This window comes from Rhinoraja longicauda, chromosome 12, assembly GCF_053455715.1.
Source record: "Rhinoraja longicauda isolate Sanriku21f chromosome 12, sRhiLon1.1, whole genome shotgun sequence".
In the NCBI taxonomy this organism is placed as follows: domain Eukaryota; kingdom Metazoa; phylum Chordata; class Chondrichthyes; order Rajiformes; family Arhynchobatidae; genus Rhinoraja; species Rhinoraja longicauda.
Genome location: NC_135964.1, coordinates 46,875,563 through 46,899,530, shown reverse-complemented (window position 1 = coordinate 46,899,530; position 23,968 = coordinate 46,875,563). Strand labels below are relative to the sequence as shown.

General features: G+C 38.9%; 1 protein-coding gene across 3 annotated transcripts; it reads left to right on the top strand.

Annotated features, from left to right (window-relative positions):
* Positions 1 to 195: 195 nt before the first annotated feature.
* On the top strand, positions 196 to 23,790 carry LOC144598989 (uncharacterized). Of its 3 annotated transcripts, none has more exons than XM_078409684.1 (7): positions 196 to 689; positions 6,356 to 6,426; positions 9,740 to 9,965; positions 12,608 to 14,730; positions 18,947 to 19,168; positions 19,869 to 19,993; positions 21,788 to 23,790. In XM_078409684.1, exons 1-7 carry the CDS (start codon positions 200 to 202, stop codon positions 21,792 to 21,794), a joined length of 3,264 nt encoding a protein of 1,087 aa, XP_078265810.1. In that variant the 5' UTR covers positions 196 to 199; the 3' UTR covers positions 21,795 to 23,790. The 3 variants fall into 3 exon arrangements, with proteins under 3 accessions (XP_078265810.1, XP_078265809.1, XP_078265808.1); XM_078409683.1 differs by having other exon boundaries at positions 12,608 to 15,342; positions 19,899 to 19,993; XM_078409682.1 differs by having other exon boundaries at positions 12,608 to 15,342.
* Positions 23,791 to 23,968: the final 178 nt, after the last annotated feature.

The window sequence follows — 23,968 nt, the reverse complement described above, 5'->3', positions numbered from 1 at the left end:
GAGAGATATTGAGTAAATCAACCCGTATACATGATTAAAAAGAAAACGAGAGAGAGAGAGAGAGCGCGGGGGAGTTAAAGAGCGACGGGCAACGCCAACTGAGAGGAAGAAAGTGAAAATAATATTTTATTTGAGGGGGGGAAACAAACGCACCAGAGGGGAGAGGGGGGGGGGGGGGGGGGGAGCAACTAATTGATTTATGAAGAAAACAGGGGCCTGTAAAATGGCCGGCGACTGCGGCGGTACGTTTGAGGTGGTCAGCCGGTATTTAAAGGACGCCGAGGATCAGGGCTCGGCGATGGGCGGCGGCGAAGAGGAGGAGGAGGAGGAGGAAGAAGACGACGACGACGAAGATGAAGAAGAAGAAGAAAAAAATCCCGGAGTGGAAAGAGACGGAGACGACGATGCCGTCGCCATCGCCATCATCTCGTCGGGCGATGATGATGGCTGCTCTCCGGGAGCATCATCGGCTTACGAAGTGATAGACGGGACCCTGTACCGCAAGAGGCTGGAGAGGGGTGCGACCAGTTACACCGAGGTGCTAGTGGGGGCCGCCGCCGAGCAGAGAAGCGCTGTCATCGCCTCCTTCCACCAACAACAGCAGCAGCAGCAGCAGCCGGCGGCCGGCCAGCGACACTGCACCATGGAAGAGACCTACAAGAATGTCTCTGAGAACTATTGGTGGGAAGGTGGGTCGGTGGCCTGCCTCAAAAGTTTTATTTTATAAAAGATATATATATATATATATTTTAGCGGGTTTACCTAGAAAGAGCTGAAGGGAGGGGGGGAGGGGTTGAATTCTCCTGGTTGAGTCTGTTTCTTTTTGTGGAAAATATCTCTTTCCTAAATCAATGTGGTGGAATTTATTTGCCTGCGAGGAGCTCAAACTCTTCAGTGACACATGAACTTGCAACTTTCCTCATTGGAGCTGGGTGTTCTTTTCATGTGACTGCTGTTTTGGCTTTGAGAACCCAAAGACCTGAAAAGGGTTCATGGCCAAATTCAGAAACTTACTACTTTGAGATTGTAAGTGTTTGTTGTAGTTGTGGCAAGACGATTTCTTCCTCCTTCATACCTACTTCGTCCTTTCCTATGTTTTCAGCCAAGGTGTGGTCAGAATCTGCAAATATGTTGTGTTTTTTTGCTTGATTTTCCATTATCTTTTAATTTTGCTTATTTTTCTGAACTTTTCATTAAGTTCTATCAGTACAATCACGCTCCTTCCCCATAAGGGACTTCTTGATTCGTATGGGTGTCAGGGGTTATGGGGAGAAGGCAGGAGAATGGGGTTGGGAGGGAGAGATAGATCAGCCATGATTGAATCGTCGAGTAGGCTTGATGGGCCTAATTTTGCTCCTATCACTTATGACTAGGTGATCGCAAGAGTAATTTGGGTTGATGCTTCCCACTATATCAAGGCTGATTTCTGAGGAGCAAAGATATTCATAGGCCTAGCCCAGATTGGGAATGCCTGATTGATTTTGGGAAGGTGTGGAATGTTAGATTGATTTTTTTTTAAAGTTGAAAAACAGCACTGAAATTTAAGGAGTTGTGAGGAGAGATGTTTCTTAGGACACCATCGCTTAGATATATTTATTTTGAGATAGCATCTTCAAGTCAAATTACTAATTTGCGTTTCATAAGTGTTGAATTTTTAGGGTTTTTAAAAGTTCTGATTTGAGTCAACTCAACTGATTCATAAAATACTGATAAACGTTATGTGAAATCTGAATACCAGGAACTCATTCAAAGGAAACTTTTGTTTTCATGCAGTTGTATATTCTTGAAAAGTGTGTCAACAAAAAGGTTAAAAGTCCATTGTTGGAACATCGACTTCAGCATTTTTCATCAAGGATGACCTCTGAAGTTTGGGTAGCTCATTGTGAACCTCTAGTGGCAAAAAATGATATTGCAGTATTATGGTTAAGGGCAATTTCTCAAAATTATGGAAAAGGGGTTCCTGCATTCCTTTAAGTAATTGATGAGAAACACAATGGAGTGGTAGGTGGTACAAGTTGTTGTGGCTTGAACCATTTTCTATAACCTCTCCTACATCGGCAATTACGTTTGTGTATATATAAATTGTAAATGAGCTTTACAAAGTGTCAGTTGGTATAAGGGAAGGAATGACACAACGCTTCATGAAGAGATATGGTCTTATGGACCTTTTCCATATTTTAGTATGCGGCAAAATTTTGGAATTCTTTCATCAGTCTTTTCTTTGGTCCACAGTTGAGGTGCATGTTTCCAAAGCAGTATCCTTGAACAAAGATTTGGCTGCAACCGTTGCAATAAATATTGCATAACTTTTGGGGAAAAAATGTGCAGTGAAAAAAGTGAAAGCTGCAATTGGAGCATGTTGGAAGCCGATATGATGGCAGTGTTTGACGCTTTTAGATCAGCACATGAATATGCAGGGTGTGGAGGGATATGGATCATATGCAAGCATAGGAGATTAGCTTGGCAGCATGTTTGATACAGACATTGTGAACCGAAAGTCATATTCCCAAGCTGTACTGTTCTATGATAATCAATTACAGTTATGAATGTGGAGAATATGGTCATAATCAAAAATAGATCTGGATGGGTTAGTTGATGGCAAATGTAGGCAGCTTAATGAAGCTTAGTGGGGGAACTAATCAGTGAGAAAATATAGATGGCCACCACACAGGATTCCTTTTATAGACGATAGACAATAGGTGCAGGAGTAGGCCATTCAGCCCTTCGAGCCAGCACCGCCATTCAATGCGATCATGGCTGATCACTCTCAATCAGTACCCCGTTCCTGCCTTCTCCCCATACCCCCTCACTCCGCTATCCTTAAGAGCTCTATCCAGCTCTCTCTTGAAAGCATCCAACGGAAATGGCCTCCACTGCCTTCTGAGGCAGAGAATTCCACACCTTCACCACTCTCTGACTGAAAAAGTTCTTCCTCATCTCCGTTCTAAATGGCCTACCCCTTATTCTTAAACTGTGACTCCCCCAACATTGGGAACATGTCTGGACTCCCCCAACATTGGGAACATGTTTCCTGCCTCTAATGTGTCCAATCCCCTAATTATCTTATATGTTTCAATAAGATCCCCCCTCATCTTTCTAAATTCCAGTGTATACAAGCCTAATTGCTCCAGCCTTTCAACATACGACAGTCCCGCCATTCCGGGAATCAATCTAGTGAACCTACGCTGCACGCCCTCAATAGCAAGAATATCCTTCCTCAAATTTGGAGACCAAAACTGCACACAGTACTCCAGATGCGGACTCACCAGGGCCCGGTACAACTGTAGAAGGACCTCTTTGCTCCTATACTCAACTCCTCTTGTTACGAAGGCCAACATTCCATTAGCTTTCTTCACTGCCTGCTGTACCTGCATGCTTCCTTTCAGTGACTGATGCACTAGGACACCCAGATCTCGTTGAACATCCCCTCTTCCTAACTTGACACCATTCAGATAATAATCTGCCTTTCTATTCTTACTTCCAAAGTGAATAACCTCACACTTATCTACATTAAACTGCATCTGCCATGTATCCGCCCACTCACACAACCTGTCCAAGTCACCCTGCAGCCTTATTGCATCTTCCTCACAATTCACACTACCCCCCAGCTTAGTATCATCTGCAAATTTGCTAATGGTACTTTTAATCCCTTCATCTAAGTCATTAATGTATATCGTAAATAGCTGGGGTCCCAGCACCGAACCTTGCGGTACCCCACTGGTCACTGCCTGCCATTCCGAAAGGGACCCATTTATCCCCACTCTTTGCTTTCTATCTGTCAACCAATTTTCTATCCATGTCAGTACCCTACCCCCAATACCATGTGCTCTAATTTTGCCCACTAATCTCCTATGTGGGACCTTGTCGAAGGCTTTCTGAAAGTCGAGGTACACCACATCCACTGACTCTCCCCTGTCAATTTTCCTAGTTACATCCTCAAAAAATTCCAGTAGATTTGTCAAGCATGATTTCCCCTTCGTAAATCCATGCTGACTCGGAATGATCCTGTTACTGCTATCCAAATGCTCAGCAATTTCGTCTTTTATAATTGACTCCAGCATCTTCCCCACCACTGATGTCAGACTAACTGGTCTATAATTACCCGTTTTCTCTCTCCCTCCTTTCTTAAAAAGTGGGATAACATTTGCTATCCTCCAATCCACAGGAACTGATCCTGAATCTATAGAACATTGAAAAATGATCTCCAATGCTTCCATTATTTCTAGAGCCACCTCCTTAAGTACCCTGGGATGCAGACCATCAGGTCCTGGGGATTTATCAGCCTTCAGTCCCATCAGTCTACCCAAAACCATTTCCTGCCTAATGTGGATTTCCTTCAGTTCCTCCATCAGAAGGCAGTGGAGGCCAGTTCGTTGGATGCTTTCAAGAAAGAGCTGGATAGAGCTCTTAAGGATAACGGAGTGAGGGGGTATGGGGAGAAGGCAGGAACGGGGTACTGATTGAGAGTGATCAGCCATGATCGCATTGAATGGCGGTGCTGGCTCGAAGGGCTGAATGGCCTACTCCTGCACCTATTGTCTATTGTCTATTGTCACCCTAGGTTCTCCGGCCCCTAGAACCTTTGGGAGATTGTGTGTATCCTCCTCAGTAAACACAGATCCAAAGTAACGGTTTAACTCGTCTGCCATTTCTTTGTTCCCCATAATAAATTCCCCTGCTTCTGTCTTCAAGGGACCCACATTTGCCTTGACTATTTTTTTCCTCTTCACGTACCTAAAAAAACTTTTGCTATCCTCCTTTATATTATTGGCTAGTTTACCCTCGTACCTCATCTTTTCTCCCCGTATTGCCTTTTTAATTAACTTTTGTTGCTCTTTAAAAGAGTCCCAATCCTCTGTCTTCCCACTCTTCTTTGCTATGTTATACTTCCTCTCCTTAATTTTTATGCTGTCCTTGACTTCCCTCGTCAGCCACAGGTGTCTCTTACTCCCCTTAGAGTCTTTCCGCCTCTTTGGGATAAATTGATCCTGCAACCTCTGCATTATTCCCAGGAATACCTGCCATTGCTGTTCTACCGTCTTCCCTGCTAGGGCCTCCTTCCAGTCAATTTTGGCCAGCTCCTGCCTCATGCCTCTGTAATCCCCTTTGCTATACTGTAATACCAACACTTCCGATTTTCCCTTCTGCCTTTCCATTTGCAGAGTAAAACTTATCATGTTGTGATCACTGCCTCCTAATGGCTCTTTTACCTCTAGTCCCCTTATCAGATCAGGATCATTACACAACACTAAATCCAGAATTGCCTTCTCCCTGGTAGGCTCCAGTACAAGCTGTTCTAAGAATCCATCTCGAAGGCACTCTACAAACTCTCTTTCCTGGGGTCCATTTCCAACCTGATTTTCCCAGTCTACCTGCATGTGGTCTGAATGAGGATCGAGTGCAAAGTATCTATGTTCGCTGATGAAATGTAGGTGAATGACTGATCTGTGAGAAGGATACTGGTAGGTTTCTGAAAGATGTAGGCTATTTAAATGGGTATTGATGTAGATGATGCAGATTAATATGGAAATGGATGAGGTCATCCATTTTGGTAGAGAAAATTAGACACAACCCATCATAAAGTGATAGCTTTGAAGTACTGGAGATATGGAACTTGCAGCAGGCTATTGAAAATGTGGACTATTGACTTGATTGTAGTGGTAAGAGATTGTGACTGTTTATCATATCAATCCTTCACATGAAAAAAAATGTCCTCTGGACCACATTCTCGAAAGCTTTGCCTAATGTTTAAGGCTGCCCATGAAGGACTGGCTCAATAAAGGAAGTAACATTTTCTAATTACTGAAGTTATAAGTCTAGTTCTTCATTCTTTCAAAGTAATCATACCATTTGTGGTCTCTGACAAAGGCAATGGTGGGACACAATCTAGCAAAATTCAGGAATATAAATGTGTAGGAAAGAACGGCAGATGCTGGTATAAATCGAAGGTAGACACAAAATTCTGGAGTAACTTAGCGGGACATACAGCAATTCTGCAGAGAAGGAATGGGTGACTTTTCGGGTGATCAGTCTAAAGAAGGGTCTCGACCCGAAACGTCACCCATTCCTTCTCTCCAGTGATGCTGCCTGTCCTGCTGAGTTACTCCAGCATTTTGTGTCTACCTTCAAGAATATAGATGATGGCTCAGAGGTTCTATGATGATTTGTGTAAAATAAGTGATTTATATTTTTTCTCCCTGGTCTCCCAAATGCTTGTAGAGTATATGTTTGACAACGTCGGATACCATTTCTTTTTTAAAGTACTGCAATAGCAAATGTGCATCTGATCCAAACTTTCCTGTAGTTTGCATGAACTTTGTCTATCTGCACTAATAGGCCTTTTTATTTTTTTAAGGAATGTTTCCAGACATCAGAGACTATGTCCAAGGATGCAAACAATGCAAAGACAGGAGAGATAATCCTCTGGTATGTGACGGAATAAAATAAAATTATTACTTTTTGTTTGTTGATAGGTGATCTTGTAAATTCATCTGGTTTATTCAATCATAATTTTTGTAAATTTTGAAACAATTTCATTAAATCTGGCGACTGGATCTTTTAATTTGAGTAAAATGTTTTAATCCCATTCCTCCCTTTCCCCTTGTATTTTCAAATCCTTATTCCCTTCTGTTTCAGTTTGTGCTGTAATCTCTGCTCTAAACTGCAATGCAAGGCATCTCAATTCAGATAATGACTGACAGCCACTTGCAATAGCATGGTGCCTTTGAAAGTTTGAAAAGCCCTGAAGTTCTGGGAAACATTAAGTGCAATTTAACATTGAGCTACATGAGGTATTAGTTCATGGCCATGGAGATGAGTTTAATGAAGGGGCAGGTGGCGAGATGGAATGTAGGTTCCAGGCAAGTGAAAGCACTGCAACCCTGTTCTTTTCACCATCTTAATCCGTCACCTTTTACTTGCCAAACACAAGATCACGTATTATATATTTTTCTCATTTTCACTTTTGTGATGTTTTGTAATCTTTTAGATTTGCAGTTGAATGGTTGATTCCCAAAGATTATTTTGCACATTATGGTATAAACGTCCTTATTACCATCCATCGATATTCTGGAATGCATACTCCAATTCTGAGGATTTTTAACTTTTAGATCCATGTTTACCATCAGAATATTTAATTGTGCCAATTCCCATTGATTACTAAGTGCTGGTGCAAGTAGATATGAGTTCAAATGTCAGTCAGCACAGAAGATTGAGGTCAAGTCCTATTCCAAGTTGAGCAATTAATCTGTGTTTGGAATTGAGTGCTTTGACACAATATTAAGCAAACGTGGGATTGACATGTCAAATTGGACATCGAAAGCTGAGCATGCATCCTCAGGAGTAATAACATAATTCAAGATACTTTTTGTCTAGAGTCCTTAGTATCTGGGACAACCAAGTTGGTAAAGCAAAACATTTTTTCATTAAGGAATGAGTTTCATTTGAAAATTGTTGCCATTTTTTTTTGCAGCTGTGGAATGGTTGGATTTCCAAAGTACTTGATTAGCTATAAAGTTCTAGAGACATACTGAAGTTGTGAAACGTCCTTCGTAAATGATTCCATAGATTCTCAGCACCTTTTAACTTAATATTTTAAAAAACATTGTATTAAAGTGTTCTTATACAACAAAGATTGTAGTTACATGACTTATTTAATGTAGTGAACAATCTCCAATCTAAAAATGGCCAGCTTGCCATACTTGTGTTGCCACCTTCAGTAAGCTATGGACTTGACTTGCATCCCAAGATTCTTCTGTACATCATTGCTCCCAAGGGTTGCGGCACTTACTATATACATTTCCCTTGCATTTGACCTCCCAAAGGGCAGCACCTACGATACGATATGATAAAACTCTGGATTTAAATCCATTTGCCATTTCTTTGATAATATCTCCAACTGATCTATGTATTGCTGTGATAACCTTCCTTACTAACCAGCCCATCAGCATTTTCATCCCTCTAAATATCACAAACAACATAGGTCCCAGCACTACAGAACATCACTGGTCACCAGGGCTGTGGAGTTGATACACAAAACACCCGACTCCGATTCCTTGATTTCTTGTGTATCTGACTCCGACCCCGACCCCGAGGTATAATAACTGACATACTTTACTTAACTTTCATAACTCACTTTAGTAGTCTCTATTCATTGGTAATAATTAAATAATTTGAGGAAACTTGTTGTAAGGGATTGCGGGGAGTTGAGGGGGGGCGCAGCCCCCCCTGTTAGTTTAGGTTCGGTTAAAGAGGGGGGTGGAGCCCCCCCCCCCCCCCCCCCGGTTAGTTTACTATACTTTTACCTAAATGAGCCCCAACCTTTTTTCCTTCATTACCCAACCCCTTACTAACCTTTTAACCTAGAATATTGTGTCGAGCATCCCACTGAAAGTAGAAATTATGGTTTGTATTGACGAAAAAATTCCGATTTACGTAGTCTCTAAAATTTATGTTGAGGTTGGAGTCGGGACTTTTTTTACTGACTCCAACTCCAGCAGCACCAAAATTGCTCCGACTCGACAACTCCGACGCCACAGCCCTGCTGGTCATGACCTCCAGTCAGAAATACCCTTCCATCACTACCACCTTCTGTGTCCAAGCCAATTTTGAATCCACTCTACCAAATGACTATAGATCTGATGCATTTTAATGCACAAAGCCAGCTATCTATCCCCAATAAGTCCATGCTTTTTCAAATATGGGTAAATCCTATTCCCATGAATCCTCTTCACTACCATTGATGTATGGCTGTAATTTGTTGGATTATCCCTATCGCCTTTCTTGAAGGAAGAACATGGGCTATGCTCCAGTCCTCTGGGACCTTGCCTGTGGTTGTACAGTAATCTCAGTTGAGGTCCCAGCAGTCTCCTAGCATAGATCTTGTTGGGTCCGAGGGACATTCGCGTCCATGTTTTGTGTAGAACCTATACCACCTACTAGATATCCTGGAATACTAACATTCCACATATTAATCTCACTATCATCATCCTTATCACACGCATATTGACGCAAAGTACTCCTTTAGTACCTTGCTCACATCTTATGGCTCCAGATAGCAATTCTCTATTTTGCCAACAATCTCTAGTGTTGTGTTCCTTTGTGAAGTCTAATGGAACAACATCAACTTCCAGAATTTTCCTAACGGTTACACTGAAAAGTATTCTTGTTGAATTATGCCCAGGGCTAAATTAAACTTGGCTCAGATTCAGAACTGCCATTATCTCAATGGGGAAGAATGGCTACAAGGGAGAAGAGTATGTTTCTGGTGATATATATTCCTTCGAATTAAGTGAGTTGCATTGAACTTAATTGTTTAATATTTTTTGGTAAATATTTGTAGTTTAATATTTAAGAGCATGCTTGCCGCAAGTTGCATCACATGTTGATCATGTGTGTATCAGGTTGCATAGTGATGCTTGTTTGATGCATTTACAGTATGGATGAATAGACATACATGGCTAAATAATGGCAAGCTTCTTTGTTGTGAATTAGCAGTTGTGTTTGAAGCTGTTCAGGAAGGTTGCTTATAATGATTTAATTTCTCAGGTTAGAGGAAGAGAGAAAAGAATTATAAATCACTTATGCATGCATTGGATAAGTTTTAGCAGGCTTGCAGAGACAGGCAATGTTATGAGAGCAGGTTATTATTAAGGGCTGGTCATTTTGGAGCGGGCAAAGTCAATACAGAAGTTACTCTGAATGGAAAGAAATGTTATAAACATTTGATTTTTATTGACAGATTTCAGAAGAAAAGCACATAACTCGTAAACTGACTTCACACTGCACCAAAGTGCTTGAGAGGTTGAACAGCCAACGTTCAAAAGGACTTTTTTGTGATGTGACTTTGATAGTGGAGAAAACATCTTATCCAGCTCACCGTGCTGTTTTGGCAGCTGTTAGTGAATACTTCCAGGATCTGTTTTCAGAGAAAGGAACCATGTCTAATAAAGTTGTGGATTTGAAAGGTGAAGGACTTTTAAGTAATTCTTTTTTAAGCATATTGCAATCCGGATGGGAGCTTATCTTGGTGATAAGGAGTCATAACTTCAAAAAGTTAAAATCCACGCTAAAGAGTTGAACACATAACCTAGGCTGGCTCTTTGATATAGCACTAAGGACAGGTTGTACAATTGCCATGCATAATTTTGGATGAGATGTTGAACTAAATCTCCTTTTAGTTAAATATTTGCACTTTTGGGAGAAAGAAAGGAGTCCTCTATTCTGCTCAGCATTTATCCCCAGGTTAATATAATTTCTTTGGTTTAGTTTTGTGGGACGCAGTGGACCGTTTGGCTATTTATTCTACCAGGACGCTCACTCTGCAAAGTCCTCAACCAATTGGGCATTACGGGGCTGGCAAAGAAGAGGGCCATTCAATCTGCAAGCGAAGCCGCAGAGAAAGCCACTAGATGGCTTTGGATTAAGAGGGCAACTGCTGCTGGGATGCAAGTCAGGGCCTGATCAACCCTGGCTGGGTCGCCTGGGCGAGGGTATCTGATGTTGTGAGACCCGAAACACCCGATGACCCCAGGTCACATCACTGAGGATGCGTCCCAGTGCATCCAGAAGATGTATCTTGCACATACCTATAAAATAGTATAATGTATTGTTCAGAAAAACAATCAATTATTTGTTGTTGAAGCATTTGGGAACATAAAAGTCAGAATATGAATAACAAGTATTGTTTCCATTATTTACTTGTGCTGGAGTCGCAGAATTTTCATTATTTAATTATTTCACTAATTACACTTCTAATTGCAGTTGTGTAACGATGGACTGGCAGTTGTAAAGCCTACTTAAAGCATTCAAAATTCATCTGATTCACCTACATTCACATCCATGCCTTTTAAGATTTTTTCCTCATGCTGATTGTAAAGTGCTTATTAGTATCTTGCGTGACAGAAGCATCAAAACTATTTTTTAGGGTCAACTGTCAACTCCAAGTCCATGTAATCTGATATTTGAACTCCAGTTAACATGATTCATGATGCATTAATTAATTAAAAAAAATTAATATGCAATTCATGAGCAAGCTATTTACAGATTATAATGAAGTATATAAAGTGTAACTTGCTTTCTGAATGGTCTAGGTGAGTGGCGAAAAAGAAACAAGATAAATTTATGGGGATAACGATTGATGAAAGGATTTGAGATCATATCATATCATATATCATATATATACAGCCGGAAACAGGCCTTTTCGGCCCTCCAAGTCCGTGCCGCCCAGCGATCCCCGCACATTAACACTATCCTACACCCACTAGGGACAATTTTTACATTTACCCAGCCAATTAATGAATTAAGATGAATGAGGTTTGTGGAGAGCAGTGGCAATGGCTGTGAGGGATAAGTGGTCTCTTTTTGTGCTGAAAATATTAGATAGTGTATGAAACCCACTTTGTTCTTTAGCGTTGAAAATTTAAAAAAATTGCTGAAACTGGAAATGCTGGAAACAAGTCGTCAACATGTGGAAAGAGGTGCAGAAATTATTATTTCAACTAATTAGACTCTTCATGCAAGGTGAAGGGTTTTTGACCTTAAATGTTGATTTTGCTTCTCTTTCTACAGAAGCTGCCTGACCTGCCAAATGTTTCCAGCATTTGTCTCAATATTTCTGCTTAACTTGTAAATTAGATCTGCTTCCCTGCATGAATTATGAAGACTAATATTAATCTACAAGATGTGCAGGAAACTGTTCAACCGTTCATTGTGACATTTGGTGTTCTTGATCATGAGGAATTAGTCAGTGAAGCTGCTTAGAAGCGGGCACTTTGGCCCAACATGTCCTTGACGACCAAATGCCCATCTATGCTGATCCCATTTGCCCTTGTTTGACCCAGATACTAAACTTTTCTATCCACATACCTGTCAAAGTGTCTTCTAAATATTGTTATTGTATTTGCCTCAACAACAATTGATTTCCATTGCCTTCATTTTAGTGACAGAATGCTAGATTTATGATTTAGCAATTATGAAGTAGAGCACCCTTATTATTCTTACTGCTTTTATTATTTAAACACGGTTGCATTTGGCATTTGTGACATTTCCTTTACTTTCAAATCTCACTATTAAAATAGTGCACATGTTGAAAATTGGTTTGATAGAGTAGTGTACCCTCACACACAAATTTCAGGAAATAGAAATGTGATTGTACACTGCAAATAGCAGATGGAATAATTTTGCCTTTGGTTGACCGAAGAGCTGAGGTGAAATCTTCATTTACATGATATTAAAAAATAAAAATTTGAAGCAGAAGAATTGCCGATGTGGGTGGATTAATACCAGCAGGAAAAAGATAATTCCAGTATTCAGATGCAAAATTGTGTTGGTGTTCATTAAATTATTCCGATAAATACCTGTATAAATGTAGGTGGACCAAGGTTGCATCCAATAGAAATGTCATGCTAGTTACAGGCTTTGCATTTAAAAGATGAAAAAATAAGAAAAAGATTAGTGAGATTAAATTTAGACCTGTAGTTTTAAAGAAACTAACCTCCATTAACAATTAATTATAGAAACAGACTTTGACAAATGGATTGCTTGGAATTTCATAGATGATTGAAAGACTCGTTCTGTTTTGTAATCATATTTATATTTTGCTCTCTAGGTTTCAGCAGCATAAGTTTTCTTCCACTTTTGGAATTTTCCTACACGTCTTCATTGTCTGTGAAACCGGATTATTTTGCTGAAACATCTGCTTTAGCCAGACATCTGCGGATTTGGGAAGTGGTTGAAATATGTGCAGCATTGTGCAAATTGCATGGAACTGGGAACAGCAAAGCACACAAAGAGGAACCCAGTAAAGAAGAGAAAAAGGAATTTTCTTCATATGAAGTTTGTATTGATCAATCTTTAATTGGATCGAGGCAGCATGTATCTGATCTTTACTATCGTTTTGGCCAGCTAGAAGACGGTCCAGCACAACAAAAACAGGATAATTTTGGTAGAAATGTGTTTTCTCCAATATCACATTCATCAGTGATTCAAGGTGAAACTAAAGTGCCTGATTTTACTCTTAAGCTACAAGAAATGCAGTCGGGGCGTTTCAAAGACAAGATGACACCAGTTCATTCTGAAAGCCGTTTTGGTAATCTGGGGGTGGAGGCATTGGAAAATCCCAGTAAACGTTTTAAATTATTAGGCTTTTGTGATAAAACTCCATCTAAAAAGTTAAAGGTTAAATCTGTCTCGCCACAAAGATGTTCAGCTGCAACTCAGGCACTCAATAACATTCCTACTACTTTTGAACAAAAATTTGTAGATAAGTCGAGAAATGTTTTTCATCAAAGAAAAAGCAACCTTGAGAAATCCCCCATCAAATCCAAATCACGGTTAAGAATGTCAAAGCACTTGGATCATAATAACTCTGGCCCTCAAGATAACTCTGGTTCTAAAGCAGTGAATACACTTCTCCGGTCACCTGCCAGACAAGTGGCCACTGAAGAAGAACTTTATTCACCTAACACAACTGAGAAATATAAACTACTTAGTGTATTGGGGTTGCAGAGAAAAACCACTGCTACTGCTGGGGAAGAACAGGCTAGTTGGAAACAGAAAAGAAGACTTCGACAGGCCAAAGTAAGAAATTATTCACTGGTAACCGGAACAAGGAAACGAAGGATAGTGGGTGCACAAAGCCAACTGCAGCAAGACCGGATTAAAGCAAAAGGACTTGCCGATTGCTTTGTTGTCATTGAAAAAATCATACCACCAGTACAGAAACAAAAAGGAGACAATCAACAATTAAACAAAACATGGTTTGCACTAAAATCTGAACCTTTAAATTGTAAAATCAATTTGTCTCAGGGTTATACTGGAAAGGAAGAAGTTTGTAGTCCAACTAAAAGACAAATAAATACCCCTCAAGTTAAAATAGAAGCCTGGAACAGTTTACTTGACAAGAAAATCCATCCAAAAAATAAATGTAGAAGCAGTGGAAATTGTTCTGTAACCAAAAAGTCTCAATGCCAAACAAATTCCAGTATTTCTAAAACAAGTGTGAAGAATAAATTGTCAGTAAGTTCTGCGGAGGTAGCAGTGTCATCAGAAACTCAAACAAGTGTCGGCAACGGTACAGAAGGGAATCCATTGCCCAGAAAATCCAGAAGATGTGCCTTGTATGATATGTCAGAGAAATGCTCTTCCTCACTAGGAAGCACTGCAGCTAAGATATCATCTTGCTTGATGGATCATGGTCACATTGCTCGAAGAACTAGACAGTCATTCAAGTCCATGGTAAATTGTAGAAAGTGTAAACTGAAGAACTTGGACTATATGCCAAATTGTTCAAGAAATGTTGCTCAGAGAAGATTGTCAAAACGAACACTTCTGAAGAATAAGCTATTGGATGGACATAATTTTCATGGGAATCAAAAGCTGTTTTCTGATGATGTCTGTGCGGCCGGGCCATCAAAAAGGAAAGGAAAACAAGTCATGACGGAAAAACTGTTGAAGCAATTGCCTGCAAGAGGTAATGCTGGAAAGTTAAAAAGAAAAAATGATGGAAAAACCCTAGTTCCAAAAGTTTGCCAAAATATTGCTGGAGTAGGGAAAGAACAGAAGGCGACACCTCAGCTAAACAGGAGACGAGTTAGAAATAAACAACTAAATTTATCAGGATTGAGAACTGATCGAGGGACAAAGAAACAAGAACAGTTAAAAACTGTTTCCAGGAACCCAGAAAAGCAGATTCTTATCACCCCCAGCAAAACACAGCAAGTTAAAAGGAAAGTAAGTAGCACAGGATGCCGGTTTTTAGGTGCTGAAAACCAAAATTATTTGCACTGCATTAAAACTGTCCTGGGTAAAAGGAAACGTACACCTACTCAGAAAATAATTGAAGCTGGTTTATCCATTGGATTTCTTGTATCATCTCAAAAAGAGGATAAAATTAATAGGTTACCTGACCAAACCGAAAGCAAACAATTAGATTTTTCTCCAAGTCGCATGATAAGGAACAACAGTGCAACTGAAACAAAGACGCATGAAAAAGTAAAGTCAAAAATAACCACTTCTAATGATCGAACAACAGTTAGAAGACAGAATTGTAACACAACTGAACCTGGCTTTGGTCAGAGAAAGTTGCCGTGTTCAGAAGCTTCAGGAAGGATGAAAGAGAATGTGGCAGCAAAAATAAAGAGAATCAAACCTGTTGTCTTTTATGGAAAGAAGCTTTTAAATTTGAACATTAAGAATACACTGGTTGAAAAAGCGACAAAACGACCTAATCCAAATGCTAATAATGTAAACAAAGATACACAACTGTCTACCTCACAGAAGGCAATGAAGTCCCGAGTAGCCAGGGCTAGTTCAAAATTCACAGGTTCCGAGAGTCTACCAAAGGTATGCATCCTTTCTTAGTCTTGATGGTAATTTTGGGCATTAGATTATGAGATTAAACCAAACGATTAAAAATTGACTTGTTTGTCATTTTATATTGGTGAATTGGTGAATCATAATTGTAGGTTCTATAAATAGAAGCAGGAAAGGCAATAGAGTAGACCTAATTTTTTTGTACACTTATTGGAAGTATTTTAGGTTTTGGGGATGGTGCAGAAATTGTTTACTGAAATGTTAAGTTGAAGAACTTGAGATTCATGGAGAGACTAGAGAATCTGGGCTTATTTTAAAATAATGAAAGTTTAAGGAGACATTTAAGAAGCATTTCAAAGTTTAAATCAAATGGATAGAGTAAATAAACTATATCTAATGCCTAAGAAAGACACAAAATGCTGGAGTAAATTAATGGGCCAGGCAGCAACTCTGGAGAACATGGCTAGGTGATGTTTCAGGTTGGATCCCTTCAGTTGCCTAATTGGTTGATACGCAGTAAACACAGATTCAAGATATTTGGTAAAAGCCAGAAATTAGAATTTTTTTCAAGTGTAGCTACCTATAGCCTGGTATCTACCGCATTGAAAATGTAGTGAAACTAGATTCAACAGTAACCTTTTAAATGGGAAAATAGACATGCGATTAGAAGAAAATTGTAAGTCTTTGGGCAGGTGAGTGAGAAATGAGATGAGTTTGATACTTTCAAACATTGAACACAGTGCCGAATGGTTGCCTTCTGTTTTATAAATTCTATTGCTTATCATAGAACAGTACAGCACAAGAGCTGGCCTTTCACTCCACAATGTCTGTGCTGAACATGATGCCAAGACCAGCTTTTATCTATCCGGGCAAAATCTGTATCCTTCCATTTGCTGCATGCCCAAATGCCTATCCCAAGCCTCTTAAATACCACTATTCTATCAGCCTCAACCACCAACCCTGGCAACGGGTTCCAAGCACTCACAACTAAGTTTAAAAAAAATAGTTGCACTGCACATCTCCTTTAAACTTTACCCCTTTCACCTTAAAGCTAGGCCCTCTAGTATTTGATTTTTCCTTCCTGTGGAAAAAGGTTTTGACTGTCTAACCTGTTTCTCATAATTTTATAAATAATCTTATAAATGTATAATTTTTAATACATTGAGTCCAAGTATAAATATAAAATCAATTGTTGCTGCTAGTTGCAATCAACATCAATCTAATTCTTGGGGGTAAACTGCACAGTATGGTAAGCTGCTGGTATAACGTGCTTGATAATGCTGGACATCCCATTCACACTTGCATTGACACCCTATGCAGTGCAGATAAGGGGCAGCCATTCTGCATTCTGGTTGCATTTAGATGTGCAGCTGGAACTTTCGAAGTTGGGAAATTTTAAACGTGTGTACAGGTGAACTGATTATTGCCCGCAGCTCGTGTCAGACCTTGCAGTCCCATTTTATCTTTCAAATTATTTTGTGGAAAGTAAAAAGAATTACCATGTTTAGGAAGGAACTGCAGATGCCGATTTACACCAAAGATAGACACAAATGCTGGAATAACAGCATTTTGTGTCTATCTTTGGTGTAAATCGGTATCTGCTGTTCCTTCCTACACATGGTAATTTTTACTTTCCACAAAATAATTTGAAAAATAAAATGGGACTGCAATGTCTGACATGAGCTGCGGGCAATAATCACAGGCAGCATCTCTGGATAGAAGGAATGGGTGACGTTTTGGGTCGAGACCCTTTTTCAGACTCTTCAGTCAGAAGAAAAGTCACCCATTCCTTCTCTCCAGAGATGCTGCCTGGCTCGCTGAGTTACTCCAGCATTTTGTGTCTATCTTAGAATTGTCATTTAAATTAGTGTACTTTCCAGTACTTGTTTCAGTTTTAACCACTGCATCTTAAGTATATGGTGTGAGTGGACAGGGAGCACAGAGGTTGTGGGTAATAGTTTCACTGGAATGATAGAAGGTCAAAGCTATAAATTATGGTGACAATGTAGTGACATGGCTTGTATTTCGTTTAAATAATGAACGAAGTGAGTGATTTATTTGACTTTAAAATAAAAATTGATCGGGTCGATAGAGGTTACTTTGAAGGAATTTAGACACAAGTATAACATTAGATGCATCATTGGGTAGAGAAATTCCTGCAGCATAAATCTGGAACTCCCTCAAACGGGTCTGGGAGTTGAAATCAAGACTGAGATCAATAGATTTTTTTAACATGAATGGATCAAAAGTGAGTAAATGAACTTGAGATCAGCTAGTTAAATTGTGGAAGAGGGATGGTGGGAATTAATGGCCGTTGTAAAATTTCAATTATGAAAAGCGTGCAGCTATTTTGAGTATGCACACCATTTGATATTTTCAGCTCTATTGCTAAAACTCAATATAGGGTAGTTTTACAATAATGTAATAGTTGTGTTCCTAAGAAACCTTACATAATAGAAAATCACATTACAGAAACGATTGTGTTAATGGGGGAGTTGGGGACTAGAAGCTCAACAATAATAGTTATTTTTCCTGCAGGATGTTCAACAATAGGTCTTTTTAATAACAAGAACTATTACCACAAGCTAAAAATATTAAAGGCTTTAAAGTACATTGTTTAAGGGTATCATTGCACAAGTGTCAAGAGAAGTGATTGCTTGTCAATTTCAATGACCATCTAAAGTTATCAGCTGTGCTCTTAACGGACAATGGTGCCCGATTACTGCGGGAAAATTACGTAGAACAGTTTTTTCCTGGTCTGTTTTGTTTTCTACCAATGACAGCTTTTAAAAAAATTGTCTATTCTAAAGTTACTTTTAAGTGGTTCCTTGTCCGAAATAGTGTTATAATTCGGCCATGCAAATCGAATATTGTTCCCTAATTCATCTCTTGCATTATATTCAGTTCATGACGTGGAAACGTCCAGTTTGCAGAACCACCTGTCTGCCCTTATTCCAGCACAGTTAACTCTTAAGCTTGTGCTGTTTTCTGAGATGTGCAGGGTGTCTATGAAACCATTTGAAAGCCAAAATGAGGATACGGTAAATAAGCTGTGACATTGAGCTATCAACATGCACAGTAGAGTTCACAGTTAACCCTCCAAGTTAGTTCATTGGGATTAATGTTTAACATTGAAAGCACAGTGGAATTTATCAATGAAAAACAACTAATTGTTCCAAGAGATTATTTTCTCCATGAATGTACTTCCTACGAGAATAACAGTTGTGTAAATCTGCCCCGTTTTATGGAGAAAAAAACAGCTTGAGGAGGTTGCAAGCCTCCAAGAGAATGAACACTTCTGATTAAAACCAAATATTTAAACATGGTTGTTGAATTGTTTTTAGTAAGATATAATGTAGCAAGATGACACGAGTCTAATGAAACCTCTGTTTTGCATATGTATTGCAAGGATGTCAGATAATTAGCATGGAGACCACTGAGCAAGAAGAGGTTCATGTAGGAAATAAATAGATAACAGTATTATGAAATGTGCAAAACAATCACTTGTAGTGTTTGTCCTTTGTATAGTTATTTTAAATGCTAAATTTAAATAAATTAAAAAATGGCCTATGCTGTACTAATGATAATAGGACCATGCAAATACATCTAACATGATTACAAATATATACTTTAGAATTTGCGGGGAGCTGCACAAATATTGAAGAAAATGCAGCCAAAATTTAAGGAAACGTTCAAATTGACTGCAAGAAGAAAAAACATAGCTGAAGAAAGCATGAAAAAGACCAAAGTTTCAGGAGCCCACACATGCCATGAATGCAGTACAACGTTCACAAATTGTAACACTCTGTTTATGCACAGAATGAGACACAGTGGGGGAAGGCACTGGCGATGTCTCGTAAGTATTATTTGTTGGAACTTGTATAAGGTTGATATCTTGCGGGAAGACTCGGGATGGGGAAAATAATTTTATTCCAAGGCCTACTTTTACACAAGATGAACTCTAAAATTTTAATAGATGAAATTTGGACAGATTTGGATTATGTGTCCTTCACTGGTTCCCTTCAAAGTCATAGTGTGACTTTGGACTATTTCACAGTCATCATTAAAGCACTGACTTTCCTCAGAACTATGCTAAAATGGTCTTTGCTAAGTAATCTATTATCCCTACCTGGTAAAGTAATTTGCTGCATTTGAGCAGTTCCAGAATGACAAGTCACTGTGATGACTGCTTCCATGGTTCCTTTGTGTCTTGAGTTGTAGAGAGACGATCTTAACATCCAAAATCGCCTAAATAGTGAGTGAACTCTCGGGACTCCACACTGAAATCATTGACATTTTAGTTTAAAAGAACAATAAATCTTGAAATATTATCCTGAAAGTAGTCTTTGGAAGCTTTATGGAAATGCATATGACTGTTTACTCAGTTTATTAAGTTTCAAGGGGGTAACCTTTTTCTAAAGATAGGATGTGTGTACCTTTTTGCTTATGCTGATACCATATAGATCATTTTCTTTGGGCATTTTAATGTTTCACCTAAACTTTGTGCTTGGTTTGTAATTTCTAAACAGTAACCTGTGAAAAATGTTTATTTTTAGTTGTGTGATAAATCCTTCTGTCGCCAGAAGAACGTCCAAGTTCACCTTTGCAGTCATAGTGAGAAGCTGTACAAATGCAAACTGTGTCTTGCAGTATCAAAGAAAGCAAAGTCACTTCAGTCCAAGTAAGTAATATTTATTGCTGTTTCATTACATTAGCTACAGAACATTAGATTAAACCAAAAATAAAAATGAAATTTGTCTTGTGAAGGCCTGACCTCAAGTTGCATGGTATTTAGGATTTATATATTTATTTTTAACTGCCTTCGGATAACAACACTATGATTGTGTTTCATTCAGCATTTAAAAACATGTTTCTCACCGTTACTCTTGGGTTCAGTCTTCTGTTTCCAGCAACTACTACCCTTGCAGCACTTTCCTACTGAACTGTGTGAAATGCCAACACCTACCTGCCCTTCCAAGTTGTTCTGCCTCTTCAACACATTCCTTGCATTTTGCATTATTTTACTTCATTTGCCATCATGCTTTGCCTCTTGACCAAACAAAATTTAGGTCTTTTAATTTAATATGTTGTATGAACACTTTTTAATTACAACAATAACATTAATGGCCAAGACAATTAGGAACACTTTAATGCGTGATTATTTTTCTAATGCACTTTATTGATTTAAACTACTTTTTATACTCTGACATTCAGCTTTTAATAATCAAACAATTTAACAATGTTCTGAAAAATAAAATTAAAAGAAATAAAACACGTACTTTATTTTACAAAACAATAGGTGCATTTGAATTGAACCTAACTCAAAGCAGCTTAAGTGCTGGGAAAATGCTCCAACTTTGCTCTGAGGATGGTAATGTTGGACTGTACTCATGGAAAAAAGCTAGCAATGAGTGGCGAGCAAATTAGTATTCCATCTTTTTGCGCAAGATGGGAATACCTGAACCAGGTGGTTTCAAGGCATGTTAATACTGAGTTTCTTGCAAAATGGTGCCAAATAAATTCATATTTAAACAACTAATTAGTCCATGATGTAACATGTTAGTGGGTGATTGAATGTGACTATTGGAACCACAGAATTAGACAGTCTATGTTGGCATTTACATTCCCTCCCAAAATCAGCAGTTGTAATCCCAATTGGATTCTAAACCACTTTCCATCTAAATGTTGAAATAGTTTCTGCTTCGTTCAGACTTGTAAAGTCTTCCATGGTACCTATTAGATGTGATGGAAGCTGCTCTCTGTCTTCCTTTTGGTTGCACAGCTGTCTCTAGCATGGATATGTCACCGCAGTGACGGACTCTGTTGTGATCAATCGTGGCAAATTCTCCAGCTGAGCAGCTGCATTGCGCACCCTACCCTGCCTAACACCAGCCATTGCAACCAGCCTCTCCACACTGAGCCCTGGGATGAATCGTGTCAGGTCCCGGGGGGGGGGAAGAGAGAGAGAGGAAGGGAGGAAAGACAGCAGTTTGCCCCTGTTTTCTGGCACAACACTGCACAACCCAACTAGATTTTCTTAAGTCTTAAGTGGATATGTGCCTGTAAGTGGTAGTATAAGAAAATAACTGCAGATGCTGGTACAAATCGATTTATTCACAAAATGCTGGAGTAACTCAGCAGGTCAGGCAGCATCTCGGGAGAGAAGGAATGGGTGACGTTTCGGGTCGAGACCCTTCTTCAGACTGATGTCGGGGGTGGGACAAAGGAAGGATATAGGTGGAGACAGGAAGATAGAGGGAGATCTGGGAAGGAGGAGGGGAAGGGAGGGACAGAGGAGCTATCTGAAGTTGGAGAAGTCGCCTGTAAGTGTTCAGACTGGAGGACTAAGAATATTTTAACAAATGTTCTGCAGGGTAGCACTAAGCAGCGAAACCTGTCCTTGTGAACTGAAACTAAAAATCTTTGCTGAAAGTAGATTTTACTGATCCTTGTCATTTGTTTCTATTTGTTGCAGGCGGTAATAAATAGCAGAGGTGGATGGGCCAAAGAACTGAAATGGTTATTGTTGCAAGTTGGAGTCTGAAGTTGTTTTGATACATCCACATTTTTGCAACCATTCAAGACCAGAGGAATTCAGAAAACGGACAGAATTTTATGGTGTTTGCATGAGAACATTAAATGACCATTGGGCCCCTCCAACTTAATTATCCTTCAATGAGAAAAATTAAATGGAACCCATTGCTGTACACGCCATCTCATTCTGCCATCCAAGCCATTTTTAAAATGTGTGGCCAATCCTTAAATTTTAGTAAAGATGCGAAGTTTTATCCCCCAAAAATTAATCGAACCTGGTTAGTTTTATTTCTATCCATGAGTGCACTTGCCTATATTGCAGCACTGTTTTACCCTGTGATTGAATACTGGTTAATTTGGAATGGATAAAATCTGTGCCTTTGATACTTGTTATGTACATTAAAAAAAAAAGGTGGTTACTAAAGCCTCTTAGTGGGTATAACCAAAAGCATGATTGTTTTCTATGCACTGGACTTGGAGACTAGTAACTTGATAGAATAGGAATCATATTTGGTGTTGATCTGTGGTTATCGTCATGTATTTGATGTAACCATTAAAGCTAGAATGAAGCAATTGTGCAAAACACTGTAATGTTTTGTAGATTACTGGATATAATTACTGTTGTAAATATTCAGAAAAATGTATGTTCAGTCTATTTAAAAGAATATGGTTATCCAATTAACAGTCTGCACACATAACTGGTGAAAAAAATCATACTTTAAATTTATATTTATGAAACTAATGGTATAGTTACAGGTTTTACTGCCATAATTTTTTAAGATGTTCTTTAAAATGTTGTACGTTATAAGTATACCAGCTTTATTAAAAATGGGAACTTAATATTTTGCAAAAGGTTTTTACTCTAATGTTACAATTGGAATGGCCATTAAGTTTTTTTCATTCTGCAAATCTAACTAGTTCAGTTGTATGTGTTTTAGTATTGTAAGTGTATTTTCATCACTGACAAGCACACAAATATACATGTGTTAAAGCACTCTCCTGCTCAGGTTTTATTTGGCTGAATGTATTTGAAGGAAAGATGTAGATTTGAATTAGTTTCATTTTCAGATGTGTTTTAACATTATCAATCATCAGTCTAAAAGTTTGAAAACTCTGAAGACAGGAAAAACCCTCTCTCAGCCTTCTCTCAGTTTTAACATGTTGAAACGAACAAATTTGAACGGAGAAATTAAAATGTATTCAATACAGTCTTGGCATCATTGTTCACTCACCAGTGCCCTCATTTCCAACCAGTTACATTCTCTTAAGCTTAATACATGAGCTGCTTTCTGAATCTTCCCAGATATAGTTCTCTGACTAAAATCCTTATATTTGTCGAAGAAACAATCCTGGAGCGAGAGAACAGAAAGGGGCATTGTTGAAATTGGGTTTATCAAGTAATTTATACAAAGATTCACAACTGAAGTTAAATCAGTTATTTTACAGCCTCTAATTTGCTTTCTATGTTTTTACTTTGCGAAGCAAGCTACGTGAAGCTTTGTTAGGTAGAACGCTAAGGTGGCCTTTTAAAATGTGAATTTGAAGTTTAATGTGTTCATTGATGTAGCTGAACCAACGACAACTTTACTGCACAAGTCTTTTTTTGTTTCCGAAGGTGTTACAAATCCACCAGAAAGAACACATTAAGCACCCTTTTACTGCATGTTGCTTTACATTTTATTTTGAAGGGACAGTTATCTGAAATGCTGAAAAAAGTGACATGTTAAGAATACCTCCAGGTCATGGATTTTCCTTAGTCTCAGGTCAATGTTTTTTGTTGCAGGGGCCTATGTAAGCCACAATCTATGTAAAAAGTTCTTGTACCCGATGAGTTGCTTGTGCACAGTGATAACATTTACATTTTTTTTCCTCCCAGGAACAATGAAGGAAGAATCAGTGTCTAATCCTTGTAGGTTATGATGTGCTAACATGTGGTGGCTTGATTCCTATGGGGGGGGGGGGGGGGGGGGGAATCCTTCCTCAAACTGCTTAATGCTTTACTGTCAAAGTTGAATTTGGTTCCCATTTCAAATGTTAAACTTTTTAGGAATGTAAATTTTGTATGAACATTAACATCTGAACTTTTGTACATAAAATTCTGAGGGGTTTTGCAAAGTTGAAG

Coding starts and splice junctions, on each gene's coding strand:
- LOC144598989 (XM_078409682.1), top strand. CDS start 200: ATGAAGAAAACAGGGGCCTGTAAAATGGCCGGCGACTGCGGCGGTACG. Junction 690..6,355: donor TGAGAACTATTGGTGGGAAG/GTGGGTCGGTGG, acceptor TATTTTTTTAAG/GAATGTTTCCAGACATCAGA. Junction 19,169..19,868: donor GAAGGCACTGGCGATGTCTC/GTAAGTATTATT, acceptor GTTTATTTTTAG/TTGTGTGATAAATCCTTCTG.